Source organism: Barbatula barbatula, assembly GCF_947034865.1.
Source record: "Barbatula barbatula genome assembly, chromosome: 10".
Taxonomy (NCBI): Eukaryota; Metazoa; Chordata; class Actinopteri; order Cypriniformes; family Nemacheilidae; genus Barbatula; species Barbatula barbatula.
Window position 1 is genome coordinate 19,379,605 of NC_136773.1, and position 21,923 is coordinate 19,401,527.

At 39.4% G+C, this 21,923-nt stretch overlaps 1 protein-coding gene across 2 annotated transcripts; it reads right to left on the reverse strand.

The window, feature by feature from the left end:
* Positions 1-184: 184 nt before the first annotated feature.
* On the reverse strand, positions 185-21,868 carry LOC306899682 (DNA topoisomerase I, mitochondrial). 2 transcript variants are annotated; one of them, XM_079466104.1, is made up of 20 exons: positions 21,537-21,868; positions 21,227-21,322; positions 20,371-20,440; positions 18,722-18,774; positions 17,605-17,730; positions 17,155-17,242; positions 15,851-15,975; positions 15,654-15,769; positions 14,234-14,355; positions 10,166-10,288; positions 9,378-9,565; positions 8,962-9,106; positions 7,771-7,914; positions 6,480-6,665; positions 5,113-5,181; positions 3,596-3,710; positions 1,191-1,318; positions 1,007-1,101; positions 779-928; positions 185-684 (listed from the first exon to the last, which is right to left on the reverse strand). In XM_079466104.1, exons 2-20 carry the CDS (start codon positions 21,274-21,276, stop codon positions 582-584), a joined length of 2,196 nt encoding a protein of 731 aa, XP_079322230.1. In that variant the 5' UTR covers positions 21,277-21,322; positions 21,537-21,868; the 3' UTR covers positions 185-581. The 2 variants fall into 2 exon arrangements, with proteins under 2 accessions (XP_079322230.1, XP_079322231.1); XM_079466105.1 differs by having other exon boundaries at positions 21,227-21,299; positions 21,537-21,835.
* Positions 21,869-21,923: the final 55 nt, after the last annotated feature.

Below are 21,923 nucleotides of genomic sequence, written 5' to 3' on the forward strand. Positions count from 1 at the left end.
TACTGGTATCTTTTACCTTTACTGTTGACACTACAATGTTTACAGGTTCCTATCTAAAAATAGTTTTACTGAAATTAAAATTATTTTAATTTAGTTATTAAAGATTTTGAGGTAAAATTGTTATATCAGACTGTTATAATGGAAGTTTTGTATGGTTATGGAAGTTTAGTTGCAATAGGCAGTTGAATTGAATTGTAGCTAAACATTTATTAACTTAATGTAAACTTGTTAACCAATGGCAGATTGTACTGCTGGTTAAGCAGTACAATCATCCACCGATTGTTATTTTTTTATATTAACACCTTTTAAAAGTTTGTATGTTACAATATAATCCCAGTTTCTTCATGAGATTCGACCAAAAACAAGACATCTTAATTGGTCCTTTACATAAAAAACCCTATAAAGTAAAATATGAACATTTATTGAAAGATCAACATTTGATTAAACACATAAAAATCAAACAATATAAAAGTGCCAACAATACCACCATACAATAACCTGCTATAACTTTCAGGAATTTCACTTAAAATATAGATGTTGATAAAACTCTTGTGGTGAACTGCAAAAGAAACAAACCACTATTAAAACACAAAGTCATTTTCAGTCATGTCGATTGCCCAGGCAAACTTGTCTCGTAGAGTTTTGTTGTAAATTTTATCCAATGGCACCTCTATGTTCTTACACCTAAGAGCAGAAGACAACAAAGTTAAACTCTGTCAAAAAAATAGAAATCCCTATTCCAAGATAAAAGAAGCGAGTGTCTGAATGTGAAAATCACCAGGCCACGCTGATCCGTGGGTCCAAGTAGTTAAGCTTGGAGGTGCTCAGTGCAATCTGTTTGTTCTCTTCTTTGTCTGTAGCCTGAACCTCCATCCTCATTAGATGTTCCTCACACCTCTGTACAGCCTTTTTCTTCTTCTCCACCAAACTAAACACATCAGAAGTTTGAAAAGGCTGAGAGAAGAAATAAATGGCCCTTTATAAAGGCCTGAAATAATATACTGACATCAACTGCTTGTTGTCGGAGCTCCCTTTGCCATCTTTCTTGGCCTGTTTTAACTCTTTCTTAGCCAGGGCCAACTGCTCCTTCCTGCTGTCAATCTAATGGAGCGAGAAATGAAGGAAAAGTCTTAAAATCCAAACAGACCTATTCTTTTCATTCACTATCTGAACATCTCTGGTAGTCGCACCTTTGACTGCAAGTTTGCCATAGACTGTTCGAAGGTCTTTGGCGGCGCCCGCTGATGGTTACATAGAATTGCAACCGCACGATTTGCTCTGTTGTATGAGAGCAACTTCTCCGCCACATTATCAGTCTCTGTAGGAAAAATGAAAGACACAAGTACATAAAATTAAGAGAGAGAAATCTATGATATTACTGTTATATCATTATCAGAAGCATTCTTTCCGGGTGGAATTATTAGGCAGTACAGCAAATCACTACAGTAAAAGTGAATAACAATTTGGAGAATTATATGGTCTTGGCATTTTCCAGAGGCAAATTACATATTTTATTTTGTTGTGAAATTCTTTTGCAAGATTCTTACGATTGCCATGTGCATTTCAGCTGTTTTCATCAGGCAAAGTTTACAATTCCAGGATCTCAACATGCCCGGCGCAAGACACCCGAGAGGCTAGCACATAGTTCAATTCAATTTTATCTATATAACGCTTTTCACATTGTGCATCGTTCCAAAGCAGCTTTACAGAAAACACAGAAAAGGTCAAACACAGCACAGTGAAAGGTGTTTATGGAACAAGCAAGATCATTCTAGTAAATCATATCTAATAAATGCAATCTCCTGGTGGGCAAGCCAACACGGCCTGTGGTGAGGAATCCATCTCCAATGGTAAATAAATGGAGTAAAACCTCGGGAGAAACCACTTTTAATCAAAGTTAGAGTAAATGTTTATCAAAAATAGGGAGAGCTTATTTGTTGTGATCTAGGAAATTTTATTTGGTGAAAAAGTTTAGGTCTAATTTTGAGAGAGGAACGTTTTAAACAGGGAAAGTAGCAATGGCATAATGTAACAGATTCCAGCTTTAACTTCAAACTGCTGTCATGTGATGCAAGTTTAGCATTAAATACAATACTAAGTATTGTAAATTTAGCATTAATGTGACAAGTAGCCAGTCTTTGCTCTTGGTTGGGGATGGAGTTGCCTGTGCTGGAATTGGGATGGTCAGTCAGTCCGCAGGCTCTCCAAGAGGATGGCACAGGATTTTCTTAGAGAGGGTGATGGGTTGTAGCACGATGGAAGCTCTGGTAGGGGCTAAATGGTGTAAGGCTTTATAAGTAATTAAAATAAATGTAAAGTCAAAACGATACTTAATGGGTAGCCAGTGAAGGGATGATAAAAATTGGGGTTATGTGATCAAATTTTCTGGACCTGGTTAGAACTCTGGCAGCTGCATTCTGAGCTAACTGTACTTTGTTTATTGATGATGCAGGAAAATGGAGAATAGCAAGGGTCCCAAAACCGATCCCTGAGGTAATCCATAATTTACCTTCGTTAGATTTGGACGATTCCCCATTTAAATGGACAAATTGATGTCTGTCTGACAAGTAAGATCTGAACCATTGTAGTGCCTGTCCCTGAATACCGGTATAATTGTGTAGGCGATCTAAAAGTATGTTATGGTCTACAGTATCGAACGCAGCACTAAGGTCAAGCAGGACAAGGGGTGAGATGTTACCTTTATCTGATGCTACGAGCAGGTCGTTTGTCATTTTAACGAGCGCAGCTTCAGTGCTATGATGCGGTCTAAAGCCCGACTGAAATATTTTGTATACAGTATGTCAATATTTTGTACAGCTCATTAAATTAGGGCTTGTAGCAAATGTTCCTCAGTGGTGATCTGACACCTCCAACAAACCATTACACACATTTCACACAAAGAGGTAACAGATCTCAGTGTTCACGACACTCAGTCACATGACTCGCACACAAACATACAGCAGGCTCATTAACGCAAACACACAACTCGGTTACTGATGTTTAAAACCACATCTACAACAGAAACGTTCTGCACTCTCTGTTCACTACGTGGCATTCCGATGCTTAATGCTACTTTTGGACATTTTCTTGGAGCATCTGCCACATACATACATTTAAATGTAGGGCTGCTGTGTAGAAGTAGTCAGCATATTCAGTACACCAGCACTCTTGACTGAAACATGTTCTCTTCAACACCTTATGTACAAAGCTTTACAAATTACAGCCACCTTTGTTGACTGAAGCATTCGCAATAGACCCACACTTTCATGAGAAACTGCAGCAGGCGGTGCGTGGCAGTTCTGTCAAGCTTTGCGCTGTCGACAGCTTTGTTGATTTTAACGTGGCTCGCTGACAGCACAGACACACCATCATACTAACAAAATCCATATTGCAGTTGTCAAAATGCACCACAAAATGTACAAATCTCTGACAGCAATCCATATCGGCATCACTTAACCAAGTGTTGCAATGCATATCCAGACTTAAGGCATGACTAAACATCTGTGCTGGTAGTCATTATGTTTACTTGACTGATCGAGTGCGAGAGGGCAGACCAGACAAGAAAGATCAGACAAAGAGAAAAAGAGATGCTCACTGTTGGTCAGTATTTTGAGTTGCTGCTGCAGGGTGATGGAGGCGTTGTATGTCCTAAAAACCTTTGCAGTAAGGCCCGGCATCAGAGAGCTCAGATGCTTGTTCAGCAATTGGGTCTGTGAAGACAAAAAACAAAACGTTTTTCCACAAAGTATTTCCATAAAAAACTTTTCTTTTTTTGCCTCGCTGCACGCCACTAGATGGCACTGTTGCACTTATTGTCAGAAATGGACAGAAACAGAAAGAGACATCTATGAGCAGTCTCAATAGAACAAGTTTTTTTTCTTCCCAAAGACATCAGACGTTCGTTCCAACTTTAATGGATTTGTGAGTGGCGGAGTGTGGGTTGTATATTCCAGGCATAAAGAAAACATTTCCATTAAATCTGCCTCTAATGCCACATCTACAGCAGAAATGCGCGTCTTAAAAAAGAGCTTTCAGATGTGATATGCAAACATGTGCACCCACATCAGGCTCCTTCAAAAACCCTTTCTAACTTTTCTGTTAACTAGATTTACTAAAAGTTCTGAATATGTGGAAACAATGACTGATGGATAAATGGCCACCTAACTGAAGCTAAATAGTACGTGGGATATTGTTAAGGATGCTACATGTTAATGACAGTAGCTGTGTCCTAGCGGGTCAGCTGATGCTAATGTTCGACAGGCAGACACACACTGTTGTCTGATGGCACATGCTAAACATTTTCGTCTGTTCACCATGCTGAGGAACACGGTGACATTTGGGTTAGAACACCCATGGATTCAACTAAGGAAATCAAATGCATTTATGTGTGTGTGGTTTCAACATAGCAACATAGCTATACAACATAGAGACGTTATTACTCAAACAAATTTTGCAAACCAAAATAATTGTTCATTAACATTTCTATTAGGACTCAGTTAAGCAGAAGACCGCTTTTTAAATGTTTCTATACAAACACCAAGAACAATGTCATCGATTTCATCAAGAGGCATATTTTCTCTTCCTGTCCAAACAGATTCTGTAATGGTTAGGATTTTAGCCAAGATCAAGACATTCATTTTTCTAAACGGGATATGCACACTAACACACACACGCACGCTCATGCTTAAGCACAGTGGCATATAATAAGATTTGCAGTACTTTGTGGAAGAGGGCCAGCATAAGTCTCTACCGCATCCTCCTTTACTCACCCCTTCACTCGGCCTTCGCCGTGTCAATCGGAAAAGCCCACAGTGCAGATTAGCATTCCCCCTCCATAACGGCTCACCATTACCAACCTGACCTCATAGAGAGGGGCACGCAAAACCTCCCACCCTCCCGCTAACAAACATTTTTCCAGTTTTTTTTCCAAGGTTCTACGAGCCAGAATCCCTCCACTGTAAAAAATTAAGACTAAAAAGGGAAAAACAGGCTCAAAAGAAAAAAGCAGCATCCTTTACCACACGCTTTTATGACGCAAGTCTCCTCAGGACCGTATCGCTCGGAATGAAAAATCTATGACTCTCTGCCTCAGTTTCAGAACATTACACTCACATTCAGTCGATCAAAGAGGTCGTCTCCTCCTTGCTTTTTTTCCATGAAAAGCTTGAGGTTTTTGAAAACCTAAAACGGAAAACACGTGTTAGCTTGTTTATCATATGCACAGAACACAGGCTGGCAGAAAGAGAGAGACACTATCAATTATATTTGACATTTCGCAGAAGTCCTGTCTTGCTTCAGTCCTACTAAATAAACAAACTAAAATATGCATGGAACTAATTAATCGTAGCAGATGTGATGCTTTTAAATCAGACTCATTTGAATAACAATTTATCCTTGAGCCAAATGCATGAACAAAAAGTAAACAAACAGCATGCCAGGCAATGACAGACTTCATATTTTAGATTTTCCCCAATTTAATATGCGAAAGTGATTGAATATCTTTTCAATAATCATAGTTATTCTCTCAATGGGACAATTAACATGATCACACATATTTAATGGGATTCATTCAGAATTGAAAACTTGACGCACGTGCATTTTATCCCACTAATGCTTCCTTAAAGCATCTTGTGTTTTTTAAAGGAAGCAAAGAAATCTGAACTTAAAGTAGTGAAACTTAAACTGTATTTGATTGGATGGCTTACATCATGTGACCTCCGAAGGATTTAATTTTTATTCACTATGACCAAAACGAGGAAGCGTGTGGCTGTGTTAGACGATACCTGCAATTATATCTGACATTTCTGCAAAGGCTGCCTGTCGCCAAATAAACAAAGATATTCAGAAACTAATTAATTTTCACTTGATGGGCTTCTTTCATATGATCACATTTACATTATGAAACCTACGCAAGCAAACAAGATCTGCCAGCAGACGTTTCAACCCCCCCCCTGTATATGCTGTATTAAAACTTAACTGTTAATGACTAAATTCTTAAGCAAATATAGCTTTAGACAGTGAGTCAAAGATGTAAATGATAAATATGCTGAAAAAAGAAAAATAACCAATAACAACTGACTCTATATACTCTTTAAATTAATACACTAATTCATTAATTGATACATATATACACACACACCCACAAAAATCTAATAAAATCTATTATATAGTTATACATTATGTCAAACATCAATTTAATAGAAAACGTTCCAACTATTAAATCGTTGTACTGAATTAATGGCAAGATTGTGAAGAAAAAACATAACGTTGAGAAATATCAGTAGTTCCCTATCTTGCAAACACTGTAATTACAGCTGAAGTGGGTAATTTCTGCACAACCGAATGGAATTGCGTTCTGTTTGTTCAGGCGCCCCGGTTTGGGACAACACCATCTATTTGTCTGAGTAATGGTGGACATTACACACTTCCCCTTTAAGGCAACTGAAAACAGCACAATCTCCTCTTCCGAACGGTCTTACCCTTTTGATCACAGGGACCTTGTTGTAGTATCGGATGCAATCTTTACCAAGGAAGTCGAACTCCACAACACACTTCTGGCCATCCAGTGTATCATGTAAGGTGATGTGCTCCACGCGCAGAGAGCAGCAACCCACGGTGTCTGCAGTCTCGCCCTCTTCCTTTTCATTACCTGCTCTCAGAGCCAACTGTAGGGTTCATACAAACAAAGAAACACCACTGAAGACGTTTGTGAACGTGTTTCCGACATGACATGACGCTGTCTCAGACAACAGAAGGTCATGAGCTCAACAAGTAAAACCTTTGATATTGGATTGAACCATTGACCCAGTATCTCCAAACGAAAGTATAAAAAGCTGTGAAAGCTCTTATCCGTTTTTTCCCTTAAACACTGCTGCAGTGGACGTGAGCACTATTAGTAAAATAGGAGTTAAATTTGAGTCGGTTTAAAGATTTTGTATGGTTTACGAATACAGCACACAAGCTTTCTGGATTACTTTTAAAAAGATTTTTAATGTTTTTGTCATGTCTAAAGTTTGACAGCTCATAGTCGTATAAACCGTCGCTGTTTTTTAAGATCTATGCAGATGACTCCTCAAAAGTGTATTTTGTGTCTCACGCAGGGAAAATAACATATGCGAGTAATGACTCTTCTATTCTGGCCATTACAATCCACACAAAGTTCTCTAAGAAATGCACCATGAAGTTGTCTGAAATCTAGTCATTGTAATTTAAATGAACTGATTGGTTACCAAAATGAAGACAAAATTGTGGTTGAAAGCAGGGCTGGACCGATATATACTGCGATTCACAAGAATTAGACATGTCTAGGGCGATTCTGAAATCGCAAGGCTTCGATTGTGTGTTTTATGCACAGCTCTTCTGTGAACTACGGCTCTTTGATCAGTAGGAAGTACTGCTCGATATAAAATCACTACGAGATTAAAGGGTAGAAATCTAAGGAGGATTCAGAACGCTTCCAAAACTCGTTTATAACGTTTATAAAGAAACACTCGTCAAACATCATCATCATAAATATGCTTTGTTCTTGAAACCTTTTCCGGTATTTTCATGATAATAAAGATAGAATATGCCCATTGGCATTTCCTGGAACTACGCATGTAATTCGTACTTCTCTTACCCTGATTTGGAGTTTGCCCGAGAGCTCCCTTTGGTTTTCGAATGGGGTGGCATTTAACAGTAATTCATTGAGAAACTGAGCATAAGAATTGCATAAAATATTAATGTAGCAGAGGTACACAAATCATGTCTGTGAAGGTTGTGTGGTCTGACCTTGTCAATGAAGTAGAGGGCTACGGCTCTCTGGCGTGAACCCATCTGTTTGGACTTGAGGTCTTCAAGGTACTGTGCTCGGATGGCATCCACGCACGACTTCAGTGTTCGAGCCACCTCGTACTTTTCCCAATCCTTCTCTCCCTAATTAAGACAAACAAAGCGACATATAATACAACATCCAAAATGATCTGACGTGTGACAGCTTAACCTACCTCACCTTGAGCTTTTTTGGTGTGAAGTATCGCCTCATTCTTATTCTTTCTTTATTCTACCGGAAGGTGCTTAAATACTTATGCATGGAGCTTACCTATATTTTAAATGATTTGCCTGTCGTATAGCCTATTCTTTTGGTCAAATATAGCACATGCTCTTGTTTCGACACAAGTCATTGGTATTCGAACTGACTATGTTTTTCACTCGAAAGTAGAAAGTGACCTCAAAGCAGCTAACAGACAGGGACAAGACCTCAATTTCATGGAAAATGCATGTAAAAGAAAAAGAAACACATGGGGAAAAACAACCTAATATCAATACATAAATGCATTAAACACACAAAGAAAACCAACACAAACGTGACCTTTGCATCAAAATATGCTCCTAAAAACCCATTTTGGCACGTTACGCCCGTGAGGTCAGCTTCGTCTGATTCCAGCCGCCAGCACTTTAATTGGTCAAAAACACCAAGTGCCCGCTATACCTTGCGTTACCATGGCAACAGCATAGTCACAAACAGCGCAGAATAACTTAACCTTTCCTAATACAGCACATAAAAGGACTGACAGGAAGCAGACGGATGAATGGACTGAAGAAAAGCTAGGCCGGAGGCACCTGGGAAACGGTTTTCTCAATCTGCTCACCTTCAAGTATGATTCGGCTTCTTGAGATGTGTCCATCACTGGGTAATGATGGAACTGATTGCTTTGCTTTCTAATTTAATTAGCGATAGGAAGTGAGCGGAACGGGGCGAAGATGAGGTGCTGAGCTGAAACTAAGTGAGCGCGATTTGGCAGAACCTGAGAATATGCAATGGCTGTTTTACTGGTCTGGGCCGAGCGCTAAAACAAGACATCAAATCACATTTATTAACAAGGTGACATAGGCGATCGTGGAGTGATGAGGACGTGAAGATGGTTTGAAAACAGGGAGGGAGGGAGAGAAAGAAGTATTTTTTGTGTCAAAAATGTCTACCTTAAGTTTGGAGTTTGCATTGAGCATCACATATTTACAAGAGCCTTGTACGTTCTCTGTCCAGCTGGCTAGCCATGTCACGGTGTTGTCATGACGAACTTCTTTCCAGCGGTGACCAGCTGGGGGTTCTGGGATACGAGAGTCCCTGTGGGGAAAATTCATACCCTGTCTCCATCAGAAAACCTTTGAATATTGCTATAATCAAGGTTTTGAAATCTGTCATTGCCTATACAGTGTATAATTTTCCATGAGAGCTTTTAAGCAAAAACACCTCTTATCCATTTATATATAAAATATCTAATGAATACATCTGTGCTGTGCTTCTGAAGGCCCTGTATTCATTCATTTTTAAAAACCCTACAGAATGTACAGGACAGCGTGAAATAACTGCTGACGGGACTGTTTTGAAGTCTCACTTGCTGCAGTTGATGATAACTTCTTCGGGCTGAATCCTCTTTTTCAGCATTCCCTGTTTGGGGTGATCTCCTCTGCCTCGAAACAGCGCTGGAGGTTCTATCTTAAAGTTCCCAATGCGCTCGCGATGATGGTCCAACACACAGAACCCGTATTCCTCGACAATCCTTTGATTTGCTTCTTTTATAACCTGGAGAACATTAAACAATTTAAAGAAATGTTGGTATAGTGAAATACAAAAACGAGGCAGCACATTCACAAAAGCTAAATGGAAGTGTTTGGGCCATCCATTGGTGAAAGCTTTTGTTTGGTTTGTAAAGCGGTACCCAATTTTTTGGGCAAGAAGTGTATGAAATTTAGCGGTATCTAGTGGTAAGGTTGCGAACTGCAACCAACAACTTAGTCCACCCCTCCCTTTCGAAATACTATGGAGGCTGACACAGAACTAAGATGTTTTCACATTTTGGCTTTTTACTGAAGGAAATACAGAATTTACGAAACGCGCTCTGTAAAGCAGTTTGTCCGTTTGGGGCTACTGTAGAAACAACATGGCGAATTCCATGCAAGGGGGACCTGCCTGCATTCAGTAAGAAATAGCCCATTCTAAGGAAATCAAAACATAACGCTTCATTATGCACGCTCTTCATACACATCTAGACAAAGTTCGGTGTTATATAGCGTTTCTGTTCATAAATCCTCCAAAATAAAATGACACACTGGACCTTTAATCGAGAATATTCCCTGGATCCAGAATGCTCCAAACATTAAGATGTAAGGGAAGACTACTTACCTGCTTCTCCTCTTTGCTCAGGTTTTTCCTAGCCTCCACCCTCTGTTTGTGCATGACATTAAGTTCCCCAAAATCACACTTGTTCAGATCTGTGATCAGTAGTTTCTCCTCCAGAGTCATCTCCTGCAGATAGGAACATACAGTACATGGGCTACATAGAGGATGTTAACGTAAACACAACTCCTGTTATGCAAGTTAATTTTTTATCCAAGTTTTTTTTTTGAGAATGCTTTTGAACACATGCAATACGTGGACAGTTTTTTTTATAACTGCCTGCATCAACTGCCATTTCATAACCTGCTGTGTATTTGTCTTGTGTTAGTTGTCTTGTGTTGCTTTAAAATTCATTTTAACATTACTGTGGAAAATAATTTATAATCGACAACGTATCAACCAAACGTGTTTCGACCCCAGAGCTGCATTCATAACGGTGACTTCAAAGTTAAACTCTCAAGTGCAGTTTCTGTTTTTTATTTCCATAATCACTACAAAAAGGAAGACAACCCTTCCCACTTGGGATAACGTTGACAAGAGCAAAATATATAACAGCAGCGTACTTTAAAAGACACTCAAGATAATATAAAACACACAGAGAAATCTTCACCTGTTACGATAACCTCCTTCCTCAGGGTACAGAACAAAGATAAGACAGACCAAAAGAACAGCAAGTTTCGGACAGAGAGGTCACGACTGCCGTGCGCCGTTTCTCCTCTGTCTGCGCGTGAGACAGTTTTTGCGGTGCTAAATGTCACACTAACACTGATTCACTCTAATCTCTCCTCCTGGGGCTTGTGAAGAGGAGCAGCACCATGGGACCTCACACAAGCAATTTCAACTGACCTGTCCCCCCTCCCTTTTCCCTATGCTGTTACACACACACTTCACACAAATGGCACCCCTGGGTCATTAGCCAGGGAGCAGAGCCCAGTGCAGAGGAGAGAGAAAGAGCGAAATGACAGCAGAACTGATAGAGGATGTAATATATTTTAAAGGTTTATACATTTAGTTTCTGCTTTGACCACAAAGTTACCTACAAAGTCAACTACACCAGTAATGATCGCTTCGTGAATCTATACTTTTGAATACATCAAAATTATGAAAGGCAATACGATAAGAACTGGCATTCTAAGAAAAAAAAGAAAAAAAAGTGCAATTTCTACAGCGCTAGTTGCATCAAATAGAAAACCAGTTATACATCAGGGAATTTTTGGTGGTTTCCAGCACATTGCTACAGTATGTGGTTGCTAAGCATGGCTCCAAACTGCGACTAAATGGTCTTATTTTGCGACCAGTTTTCGAGACATGAAACATGTGCGACCTGCAAATTTGGAAAGTTGTTATCTCATGTGGAAATATGAGTAGAACCAGTGCCGGCTGTGTGTGATGATAGTCAACTGTGCGCCAATGCACAGGGCACTCACCATTTCCTGCGGACGCATTTTGGAAACCCCAAATTTCAATTTAAAAACCCTTAATTCGCAAAAACCTTTTTACACTCGCTTGAGGTGGTTTTTCATTTTAGCAAAAATTGAAATTTGATAAATTGAAGTTAATGCGAATAATGGGAGAGGGAGTGCATTTGCCGAATAAATTCCTCCAAAAAGTCACAGTAACTGGATATGAGACGGCGTAACCTGACTAACCAGAGTACTGATCTTGTTACAGCATCAGAAATGTTGTTATGGTCATTCTTAGTCGTCAAGTATTGTACTGTTACGACTGCGTTTCCCAAACAGCAAACATTCACAAAAGCACCGCATTTAATGCGTTTCGTATTCGTCTGCTTGATCAAGAATTATTATATCTGAAAATTATTATCTTCAGAGCCATCTTTTACTTTTCTTACTGATATTTAAGTGGCAGTTAGGAAGTGAATGTTGACCTGTTGGATGGAAACTGTGCTTATTCGCAGATGTTTTATGCGATATTCCAATTTTGTGCATACGCTAAATACGCAACTTTGGATGAAAACCCAAATACTGACAAGTTAACACACACAACGTGAGCACATTACTGCGAGTTGCGGTTTGCTTTGACTGATTTCTTGAGGCCCAGGATGAACGATTTGATAAACGAGACGTTTAAAACGAAACTAACCGTGTAGGAGTGCAGGAAACATCATTTAACTATAATACTTGAGACAGCGCTGGATCATTTCAAATCCCTTCACAGCAAGAACAAACAACAGGTGAATGCCCTTGTTAAGTTTTATTTGATGTTACATTTACACGTGTTGTGTGAACATGGGGAAAAGTGTCCTTAATACTCAATAAAATCATCCTAAGACAGAACAACACAAGACCTTTCATTTTGCTTGTGTAACACTGTGTTAAAAGTATCTTTTTTATGAATTGTTTACAAACACAATAAAAAAAGAAATGCAATAATGTCCATGACTGACATTCTCATCCTCTAACATTTTTAAAGGACCGTTTAAACGGCGCATGTTCGTGCATGATCAGATTACTTAATATGTCTGTAGTTCAAAGTTGAATATTCTCTTGTCGTACACGACAATATTAACAACACTATGGCATTTTTAATGCTTGATCTGCGTTTCCCTCTCCTTATCTTGGGTGTGTGGTTCTAGGTGATGGCCCCTGTGCGTGTGTCTGTCTGTTTGCGTGTTTGTGCGTGGACTGTTTTGTGTGTGGGTGTGGCTGACGTCTGCGTTTTCACCTTTTTTGTTTTGACTTTCATAACCTTATATGTTTTGCTTATAGTCAATATGACTACAGCGCTTGTACAGCGCTATATAAATAAAGTTAATAAAGTTGAGAATCCCCCAGATACGGCCTTATCGGAAGTAAATCTTCAAGTGGAAATCATAAGTCAGATCACTTAGAAAAGTAATAGCACACCCCTCCGCAACAAGCCGAGTGATTTGAAGCTGCCATTCTGTAGCACAAACGGTGTGGTACGGGTAATGCATTTATGCTTAATGCCTAAGGTTAGATGTTTTAAAAGAACAATTACACACTTGCCTTAGAAAGCACCACTAATGATGTTTCCAACACTCCTACTCACAACGTATGGCTAAATCACCGCCAAGATGATTATCCGGTGAAATCTCGGTGGCATTCGACTGATTAGTCTCCATTAGTAAATATTAAATGGGTCATGGGCACGAGGTGCACACGTGGCGTTTGCTACATATGCGCTGCATTTCAGACGACCCAGAAGAAAGCACAGAGCAAACATGCCGGAACATAAACACTTCCTATAAGTCCTATAATTATAGAGCTAGTGTCTCATCATCACTCGAGTTCCTCTCTTGCTCTATGTCGTGATTGACAGCTGGGCACGGGGCGGAGACTCTGCTCAGTGAAGCGAGCAGGGGCTTCCGTGTTATAATAAAACAGTTAAATTGGATTTGTTCGTATGCGGGAAGCGAGTTGTCTGGATTAGCATATCAATGCCTTTACACAAATCGTATTTTCAAGAGCATTGAGCACTAAGCAGCACGAAATTAATTCTGCATGATACGCCCCGAGGCTGCTGGGATGCTGTAAGCAGAGCCCTCCCTTCATAACCGTCTCATACTCGCAACCTGACGCCCGCCCCTCCTAGAGGGACCATAAACGTGTGACCGTTAAACTTTTGTCAAAACATTAGTCTGAAGTAAACAATGCTTTTTTAATCGTTCTTTTGAATTTTTTTTTTCAATTAACATTAATACTTCAACCAAGACAAACCTGTCAAGTTTAATGGAGAAAATAATTGTGTTGCATAAAAACATGACTTTGTGCCCTACACAAGCGTTCTAGCGATAACAATCATTCCGTTCCAATTTCTTTTTTAAAGGGACATGAACCAAATATCAACAAATCGGATAGCGGTTTTAGGCAGCAGAAACCGCATTTTCGTGCTTGTTGTATGCTGATCAAAGATTGAATTGCTTGCAGTACCAAAGAGAGAAGATCAAGTCCCGGGCATCCAATAAACTGCCATGGTCTTCACAAAGGTAGTAAACACGGTTGGAATTGAAGTGGGTCATGTTTTCTTCATGTAGACTACAGAGAGCTGGTTAGAAATAGAGCCGGGTTTACAAGTGTATGAGCAGTTTACCTTCCTCCAGCCACTGAAGAAGTTATTGCGGAAGACCTCTCTCGTTGTGTATTCGTGATCCAGCATCTGAGCAAAGAAAAGAGCCACTTCCTCTGCAGGCGGGTTGAGCTTCACTGCTTTTCCTGAAATGACATTCACGTTTACTTATTAAAGGCACATCTGTGTGAAAAAAATGATTTGTAACTATTTTGTTGCTTAAACCTAGAAATCTGTTTAAAGTACCAGATTGAACATCACATTTGACTTTGCTCCCTCGTACACACGAGTGCGAAGATATAATTTTTTTTCTATTTTTCAATCACAGAGAAAGAAAAAAAACATCTCTCCTCAATAAGCTGCATGATTTGAAGCCTGTAAAACTGGCTCAATATCTACAAAGCACACGGGAGCAGTGCAAGTTATCCGTTCAACACTTTTTTACTCTCCAACTCTACATATGAACAAAAGAAATAGTGATGCTTAGCCTAGTGTTTGTAGTCCTCAGCAAATAGTACAGTAAAGTAGAAAATAATTGAAACTATGTATATCTGCAAAGACAATTTAGCAAAGTGCAGAGATACAGTAAATAGCATCCTGTTTCTGCAGACTTGCCACAGAACGGCAAATGTTTTTCGTTTTGTAACCATGTTAAGGCAAGTCATCACACTTCACCTGCGATACGAGGTTTTAAATGCACCACGGAGAGTCATGACCTCGAGCAGATATAATCAAAACTGCATTTATAGCTTAACGTTCAGAGAGTCTCAAAACCAAATATTCCCCCTGGGTTATTGTAAAAAGATGAATGGCTTGGGCCTTCAAAAACATGTTTGAATTTTGGAAACGCCTCTCTACTACACATGACTGAATGTATATTAATGGAAGAATCTGACCTTAAAGTTAAAGATACGAGTTTAAAGACACTTCATGTGCTCTCTACACTAGCCGACAGAGAGAGAAGCCACGCTCGAGCTGGGCTGTGTGCCAAAATTGGAAAATTAAGAGGAACAGTGTTAACCCCTGAACTCGGTGACTGACCTTGTTCTCGGACCAGAATCACTCTCATTTGGTCACTTTGCAAATTATATTTTTTTTGTGAAATTATTCTACTGATGTACATTTCCTTATAAAAAAAGCATTGGAAAAGATCTCCTGCACTTAAGTGTTCAAAGCCACACCTTTTCCGAAAGACACAATTGCATTCCTGGACATCCAGACCAAATGCAACGATTGGACAAATGTTTTATGTATAAATATTGAGAGAACATTACTTATTGATTCCTATCAGGATGTGAAGAGATGTTTGATCAGTATACCAAAATATTAAAATAAAGATAATTATAAAATATGCATCAAGTCTTGGCCCAACTAATGTTTGTTGGTCTGGTCGATCTCTAATGGTGGGACAATGTTTTTTTGTTTGTGTGCTCTGAACACTTACCATTATAATAAAACTTCACATCATCTGGAAGAGGTTGGTACTCGGGTGGAAAATACGGCCCTTTGTGTTCCAGAAACTTCCATTTAATCCCATGCTCATACTTCTCTTCCTCCCACCTTTTAGGGCGTCAAAAAGTAGTGAAGATAAACAGGTGTTTAGCGTCCAAACTCACAGAAAGAGGTATTCAGAGAACCCACCATCTCCATCTCTGTTTCTCCTCTTCTTCTTTCTTCTTCAACTTCAGGGCCCTGGCTGCCTCTATCTCTTCCTTGCTTTTCTTCTTCTTCACAGACAGAGGACGATCTCCCTCTTCTTTTTTTACCTTTGAAAAAAAGAGAGGCCAAAAACTTGTTTTGTAGCTGTTTGAACTGCAAATCGGTGGTCAGTTAATGATGACTGCATAAAAAAATCCCAATTTCTTCTGCCTTTAATGAATGTAAAATAAATCCCTTCTCCAGATAAAATTTATTTTTAGCAATGGAGCCTCCTAAGAAATTCCAAAACCTCAAGACGTAAATGCCGGCACAACACTTATTGAACATATCACCCGCAGAGCACCTAGCAGAAAAAACATAACACTCCAAATCAATGTCTGTGATGGTAGAAATAAGATTCGCGGGTGAACTCGTAACATTGTGAAACTGTCAGTGAAACGCAGCCAGTGAGATTTTCGGTGTGAGTTTTGATTTTCAAAGTTCTTACAGTGATGCTTACAGCATAAAGTTTCATATCTACGTCGTTCTGTTAGTGACTGATGCAGTTTCATTTTTCAAATAACAGCTGTTCTGGTTTGGACGGTGGTGACAAAGCATTCATATTTGCATAAATAAAATGACTTGGAGAAATTGCATCTCAGCAGTAGTCAAGTCTGCAGTGGGAAAAATAGGCAAAACCGACCAAAAAGAATTCCTGAAGGGCAGCGTAGACATCACCTTTTCACAGTACGCTAGAAACAAAAGCTGTCTCTCCTGAGAATAAGATTTCTAGCTCTGCATGAGAAAATGTTCCTAAAAAAGGCTCTCTGCAGCACTAAAATTACTATCAAGAGGGGAGAGTAACAATTGTTGAACAAAATGATGGCTTTCAGCACATGCAATCACTTTCCTGGCATGGTCTTTTAAAACCATTACATTGAAGGGTAAATGTGAAGGCAAAGTTGATGTTGACCTGCACATGCCAGTTTAGTTCAAGATAAATGATATTTGTATGATTCATACAGTAAATGAGAGAAAAAAAACACGCTAAGTGCAAACATAGCTATTCAATGCCTGAACGTCACATTTAAAGTTTCAACAAAGACTTTTACAAAACTAAATAACCAGCTGATGACTTCAATATAAAAGCCAAGCTGCATGGTTCTAACCCCCCTTAATTCTCCAATGTGTTTTAGAAATGTAGCTTTTTAATCTTTTATCTTAAAATGACTGATATTTCCATCTTCTGTCGCCCATTATTTTCTATGCAGTGAAAAAAACTTTAATGCATTTCAAGTAAAACCCACCTTGTCTTTTCCTTCTTTCTTTATCTTCTTCTCTTTTGCAGAGTTCATCTGGCCCTCCTCTTTAACAACTTTCTTTTTCCTTTTTGGCCTTTCAGAAACAAAAACAGACAGTAAATGTAAATTAAATAGCACATTTTCCAGTATCTCAGTGGTAAGAGCATGGCACTAGCAATGCCAAGGTTGTGGGTTCGATCCCAGGGGATTGCACATACTTAGAAATAAATGTGTAGTAAAACGTCTGACAAAAGCGTCTGCCAAATGCATAAATGTAAACCACAGAAGCCTTTGCATTTATATGTTGCATCTAAAAACATACAGTGTTAGAAAGACACTAACAAAATACTTTAAATACATTACATAATGATATATGTATACAAATATACTAGGAAAAAGTATGCAGGAGGCTTGTTTCAACATTACTCATTCTACACACAACTGCCAAACACTTACAAAGGAGCTTCTGAAGTGGATGAAGGTCCGTCCGCGTGATCTGTCTTTCTCTTCCTTTTTTTCCCTTTCCCCTGCACTACAAAATCTGTATCTTCCTTTAGCTCTTCCTTCACATCCAGATGGAGCCTTACAGAGACAAAAAGCCAAAAAACACATTTGAAAGCCTAAAAAAACACTAACAGGACAAACATTCATTGACCAATGACTAATTGACCAATGACTAAATTACTGTGATTACACAATATTGCTTAATGGGTGCTGATGATAATTATATAATTACAGTAATTACACACAAGGATAATTGCGGAGAGATGTGAGCTTCCATTTTCATAAAGCACGACTCAGATACGGTGGGAGGTGAGCGGACCAAATCAATTAAATACAATTACCATAACAAACGGTTCAATCCAATGCCGAACTTTGAGAGAGATGAAGTGTTAAGAACAGCACTCTGGCACCTTCAGCCGTTTTAAGCATGACCTGCGTCACGTAAATCAGCTTCCCTTTAGCAATCACCAGACCTGATTTACGAAGCGTCTGATTGTCACAGTCTTTGATTAGAGACGTGCCGTTTCTATCGCCAGACAGAAGCGGAACCTTAGGCAACGAGATGATCCAACTTTTGCAAAGCAGCTTGGAGAAGACAGATGGAAAATCAGATGAGTGTGCTTCCATCATTTTTTTAAGTTAAATGTTTGCTTTTGCAGATTAATGGCCAGTGCCTCAGGCTCCAATCTATACCCTCCCCGCCCCAGCATCCTCAAGCATCTCGGCCGTTACGAGAGCCTTTCACTTATTACTTTTCTGACACGCCACAGCTTTCTTTCCAATAAATAAATTAATTTCCTGAAAGACAGCCAACGCGGCGAGAAAATCGGAATGAATATTGTCCAGAATCGTGCACGTCCAAATCATCAGAATTAATTTTCATCAACTCCAAAGGCAAGAAAAAAACCCTGTGATTGCATATTTGAATCGTAAATGGATTAAAACTCATTTCCAAGTGCAGCTGCTGGCGCTGAGGTCATTTCTCTAAATCAAAGCCTGGATCTGGATATTGCATGTGCAGAAGTTGCTACTAAAAATACCATCGCAAGGGACGCCAGTCTCAATGTACCTTCTGTCACCGCCATCTTCAAAGTCCACGCTCTCCTTTTTGCTCGTTTTCATCTGAAAGATAAACAAACCGGCACAAGCTGAGGGCTGAACTTTTCTTCTGGCAAATACATTTAGAGAAACTGTTGGCTTGATCTTGTGGGTGGTCACTGTTTCAGGAATAACTCAAGCAGTAATATAGATTTTTTCAATTGCTTTAACCAATAGCATTATCTAAAAAAGAAGGGTGGCCTAGGGCAGATATAATCCTGACATTTACATTTAGTCATTTAGCAGACGCTTTTATCCAAAGCGACTTACAGATGAGACATGATATACACATATTGTAATGCCACGGCAAATTAAACAAACAACATTTTACGTTCTCATCTTAAACACATTATACACAGCTTTATCAAAAACATGTAGCGGTGGTTTCTAATATGAATGTTAGAGCCATCTAAACTGAAAACCGCTTGCACTGACATAACCTTAAAATACATCAGTGTCACCGTTTTGTCTCAAAATGCCCACTAGCGATGTTTTTTTGTAAGGCATGTTTGTAAAAACTACTTAAATGCTATAATTTAACTAGGGCCTAGACTCCTGCCTTAATCTAATCCCTGTCTGAGAAAACCGTCACATTATGTTTCTTTTTGGGGGACTACAAAATCTTTCAAAAAACGATTAGTTATCCCAGCTGACATCGGTCCATCACTAAACCCTTAGATAAAAATAAAAAAGGTCAGAGCAAACTAATTCAGAGTACTGCAAGTTTGACTTGACCAGTACATTCATTTCATCTTTTACCTGAGCAAATAGATAAACGCTGAGGCGGCAGGTGATAAAACAGTGTATGGAAATATCAAAGAGATAAAACTCAAGACAGCTACAATATGCTAATGTAAAAGTGCAGGGGCAAAATATGTGTGTTTGTGGGTTTACAGCACTACAGGGAAACCCAATCTCATAAATGGCTCACAACCTGTTATCAGAGAAAGCTGCCTACATCACACGAGGCCGAGCCAGAGCCCGGAGGTGACAAGAAGAATATTCCACTACAAAAATCTCTGCGTGGCAGAAGTGTTTTGCATTAAAGAACAGACTTACAAAATCGTAAAGTACAACAAGTCGAGTTTACACATAATGAGTACTACTGAGGACCCTCGTACAGTCCTGAATAGTTTAGATTAAGTCGTTTGAAAAAGGATTTGACATCCTGATCAAGGACTTCCTTTCAACCAGCACAATCCTTTCAATGTTAATGGCAAAGAGATTTCAAAACTCTGATGATTTTAGGCTCTGTCAGAGACAGATGAACATCCCAGAGGTTATGCACCTCACTGCTACCATTTACATGTTTTCAATGGTATCGAGGTAACACCTAAACAAACCCATATAAAGTAGGACTTTGCTTGGACGTGGCAACTTTGCATGCAAATTGGCCGCTGACTAAACTGTTTAAGATTATGCTCCGTGGTTACGGTCTATTCTTGTTATATCTGGGTCTCCGTCTGTAACCTATTCAATGGGCTGAAAGCTCTGAATGATATGTCTGCATAAATATCCCTTCGCACCAAAGCTAACAGCACCTCTTAATTAAGCCAGACTTAAAGAGAGAATCTCAGGGGCATGACGAAAGGAAAATGAACAGTGACATTGAAAAACTACCTTTTTGTGTGTTTTCGCCTTCCCATACTGCAGGGACTTCTCCTTTGCTTTCTTTTTCTTGGGCTTCAAGCTGCAGAACACAGAAAAGATGAAGTGAACATGGAAGGAAAAGAAAGGACCGGTGGGAATACATGAGAGAGGAGATCACCAAGAGAAAGGCCACTAGTTCTCGAGAGTTCTTAATCTGCATTATCTCTTCCCAAACAGACGTCTCCCTTCACTGGACTGTATGACAGCGTGCCAGCAGGCCTCCTCACAACAGGCTGCTGTCAGCATCAGTAACAGGTGTCTTTCATTAGATTAATTACAAATGCCAGAAACGGATGGATGTCCCCGGCATTATGGCGTTGATATAATGCCTTAGATATCAAAGTAAAATAATTTATTCATAAAGAAGATGGAGTACGACTCTCTGAATAATGAATGCCAGCTCTCTCGCGCTCACTTCACACTTCGTTAGATTTACGATTTCTGGTGCACATCATTTGTTGGCTCAATTTATCTCCATCTTTCACAGGAACACGAAAGGCGTTTCCTGCTGCAAAGTGCAGCGCAGTGTACAATAATGTTCAGCTGCTGTTTGTGTTGCTATTAAATGGTGCTTGTTCTCAAATGAACAACAAATATTTAGTTCACTTGTGCGCTGCTCACATACACAACTCATTTGAATGCAATGTGTGCCATCAACAGCACAATTCCAGGGAGGATGTATATCAAGATCGAGCTTCTCTTACCTATTTGGACAAGTGTTTGAAGATGTGATGGGGTTGGAAATTAAATGATTTGTGTATGATGTATAAGGCTCCTCTCCAAGAGCTCTGGGGTGTGTTGCAATTTCACAAACAGCAGTACTCACACAAGTGCATCTCCATTCGAGCAGGGATCCTCTCTCGGCTCTTTTTCCATGGCTTTTGTAGAGCTGGAGTCGTCTGGTCAAGCAATGCAACAGGATCTGAACAATGTCATTTCATACACCGAACGGGTTATCTATGTAACTTACGTTTGAAAGATTAGCAAACGTAATCAAAATCAATCAAATGAATTAAGCATGTTGCAACTTCTAACCACGTGGTTATTAAACATGCAAATGTGATGATCGTTCGGAACTTTTACAAGATTAAGCAGATTTACACTAACATATGTGCTTTTGTGTGTTTATTACTTACTTTATTGAACCCCCAGATAACGTTATATGAGCGATTACTCCGAATGACGTTCAAATGTTTTTTTAAGGATCTAATTTATTTGTGAGGTTTACTAATAACACATAAAACAAGTATATCAAATTGGACGTGAGTATATTTATCTGATTTAACTTCTTCTCCATCAACGACACCAAACCGAAGTGGAGAGCGCGCAAAGGTAAAACATCAGTTTTCAGACGGGCCTCACGGACGCTCTCTTCCCGCCTGCCATTGGTCGGAGGACAATGTAATCCCGCCTCAACCTCACCTCATTGGTCGACATTCCTCTCTAACGTCAATTATTGGTTAATATCTACAGGTAGTACTCAATATTTCTAAATGAGGGATGTTTTTGCGTCATCTCGCTAC

Coding starts and splice junctions, on each gene's coding strand:
- LOC306899682 (XM_079466104.1), bottom strand. CDS start 21,276: ATGGAAAAAGAGCCGAGAGAGGATCCCTGCTCGAATGGAGATGCACTT. Junction 20,441..21,226: donor TCGAATGGAGATGCACTTGT/GTGAGTACTGCT, acceptor TGTGTTCTGCAG/CTTGAAGCCCAAGAAAAAGA. Junction 7,915..8,961: donor ATGCAAACTCCAAACTTAAG/GTAGACATTTTT, acceptor TGTCTTAATTAG/GGAGAGAAGGATTGGGAAAA.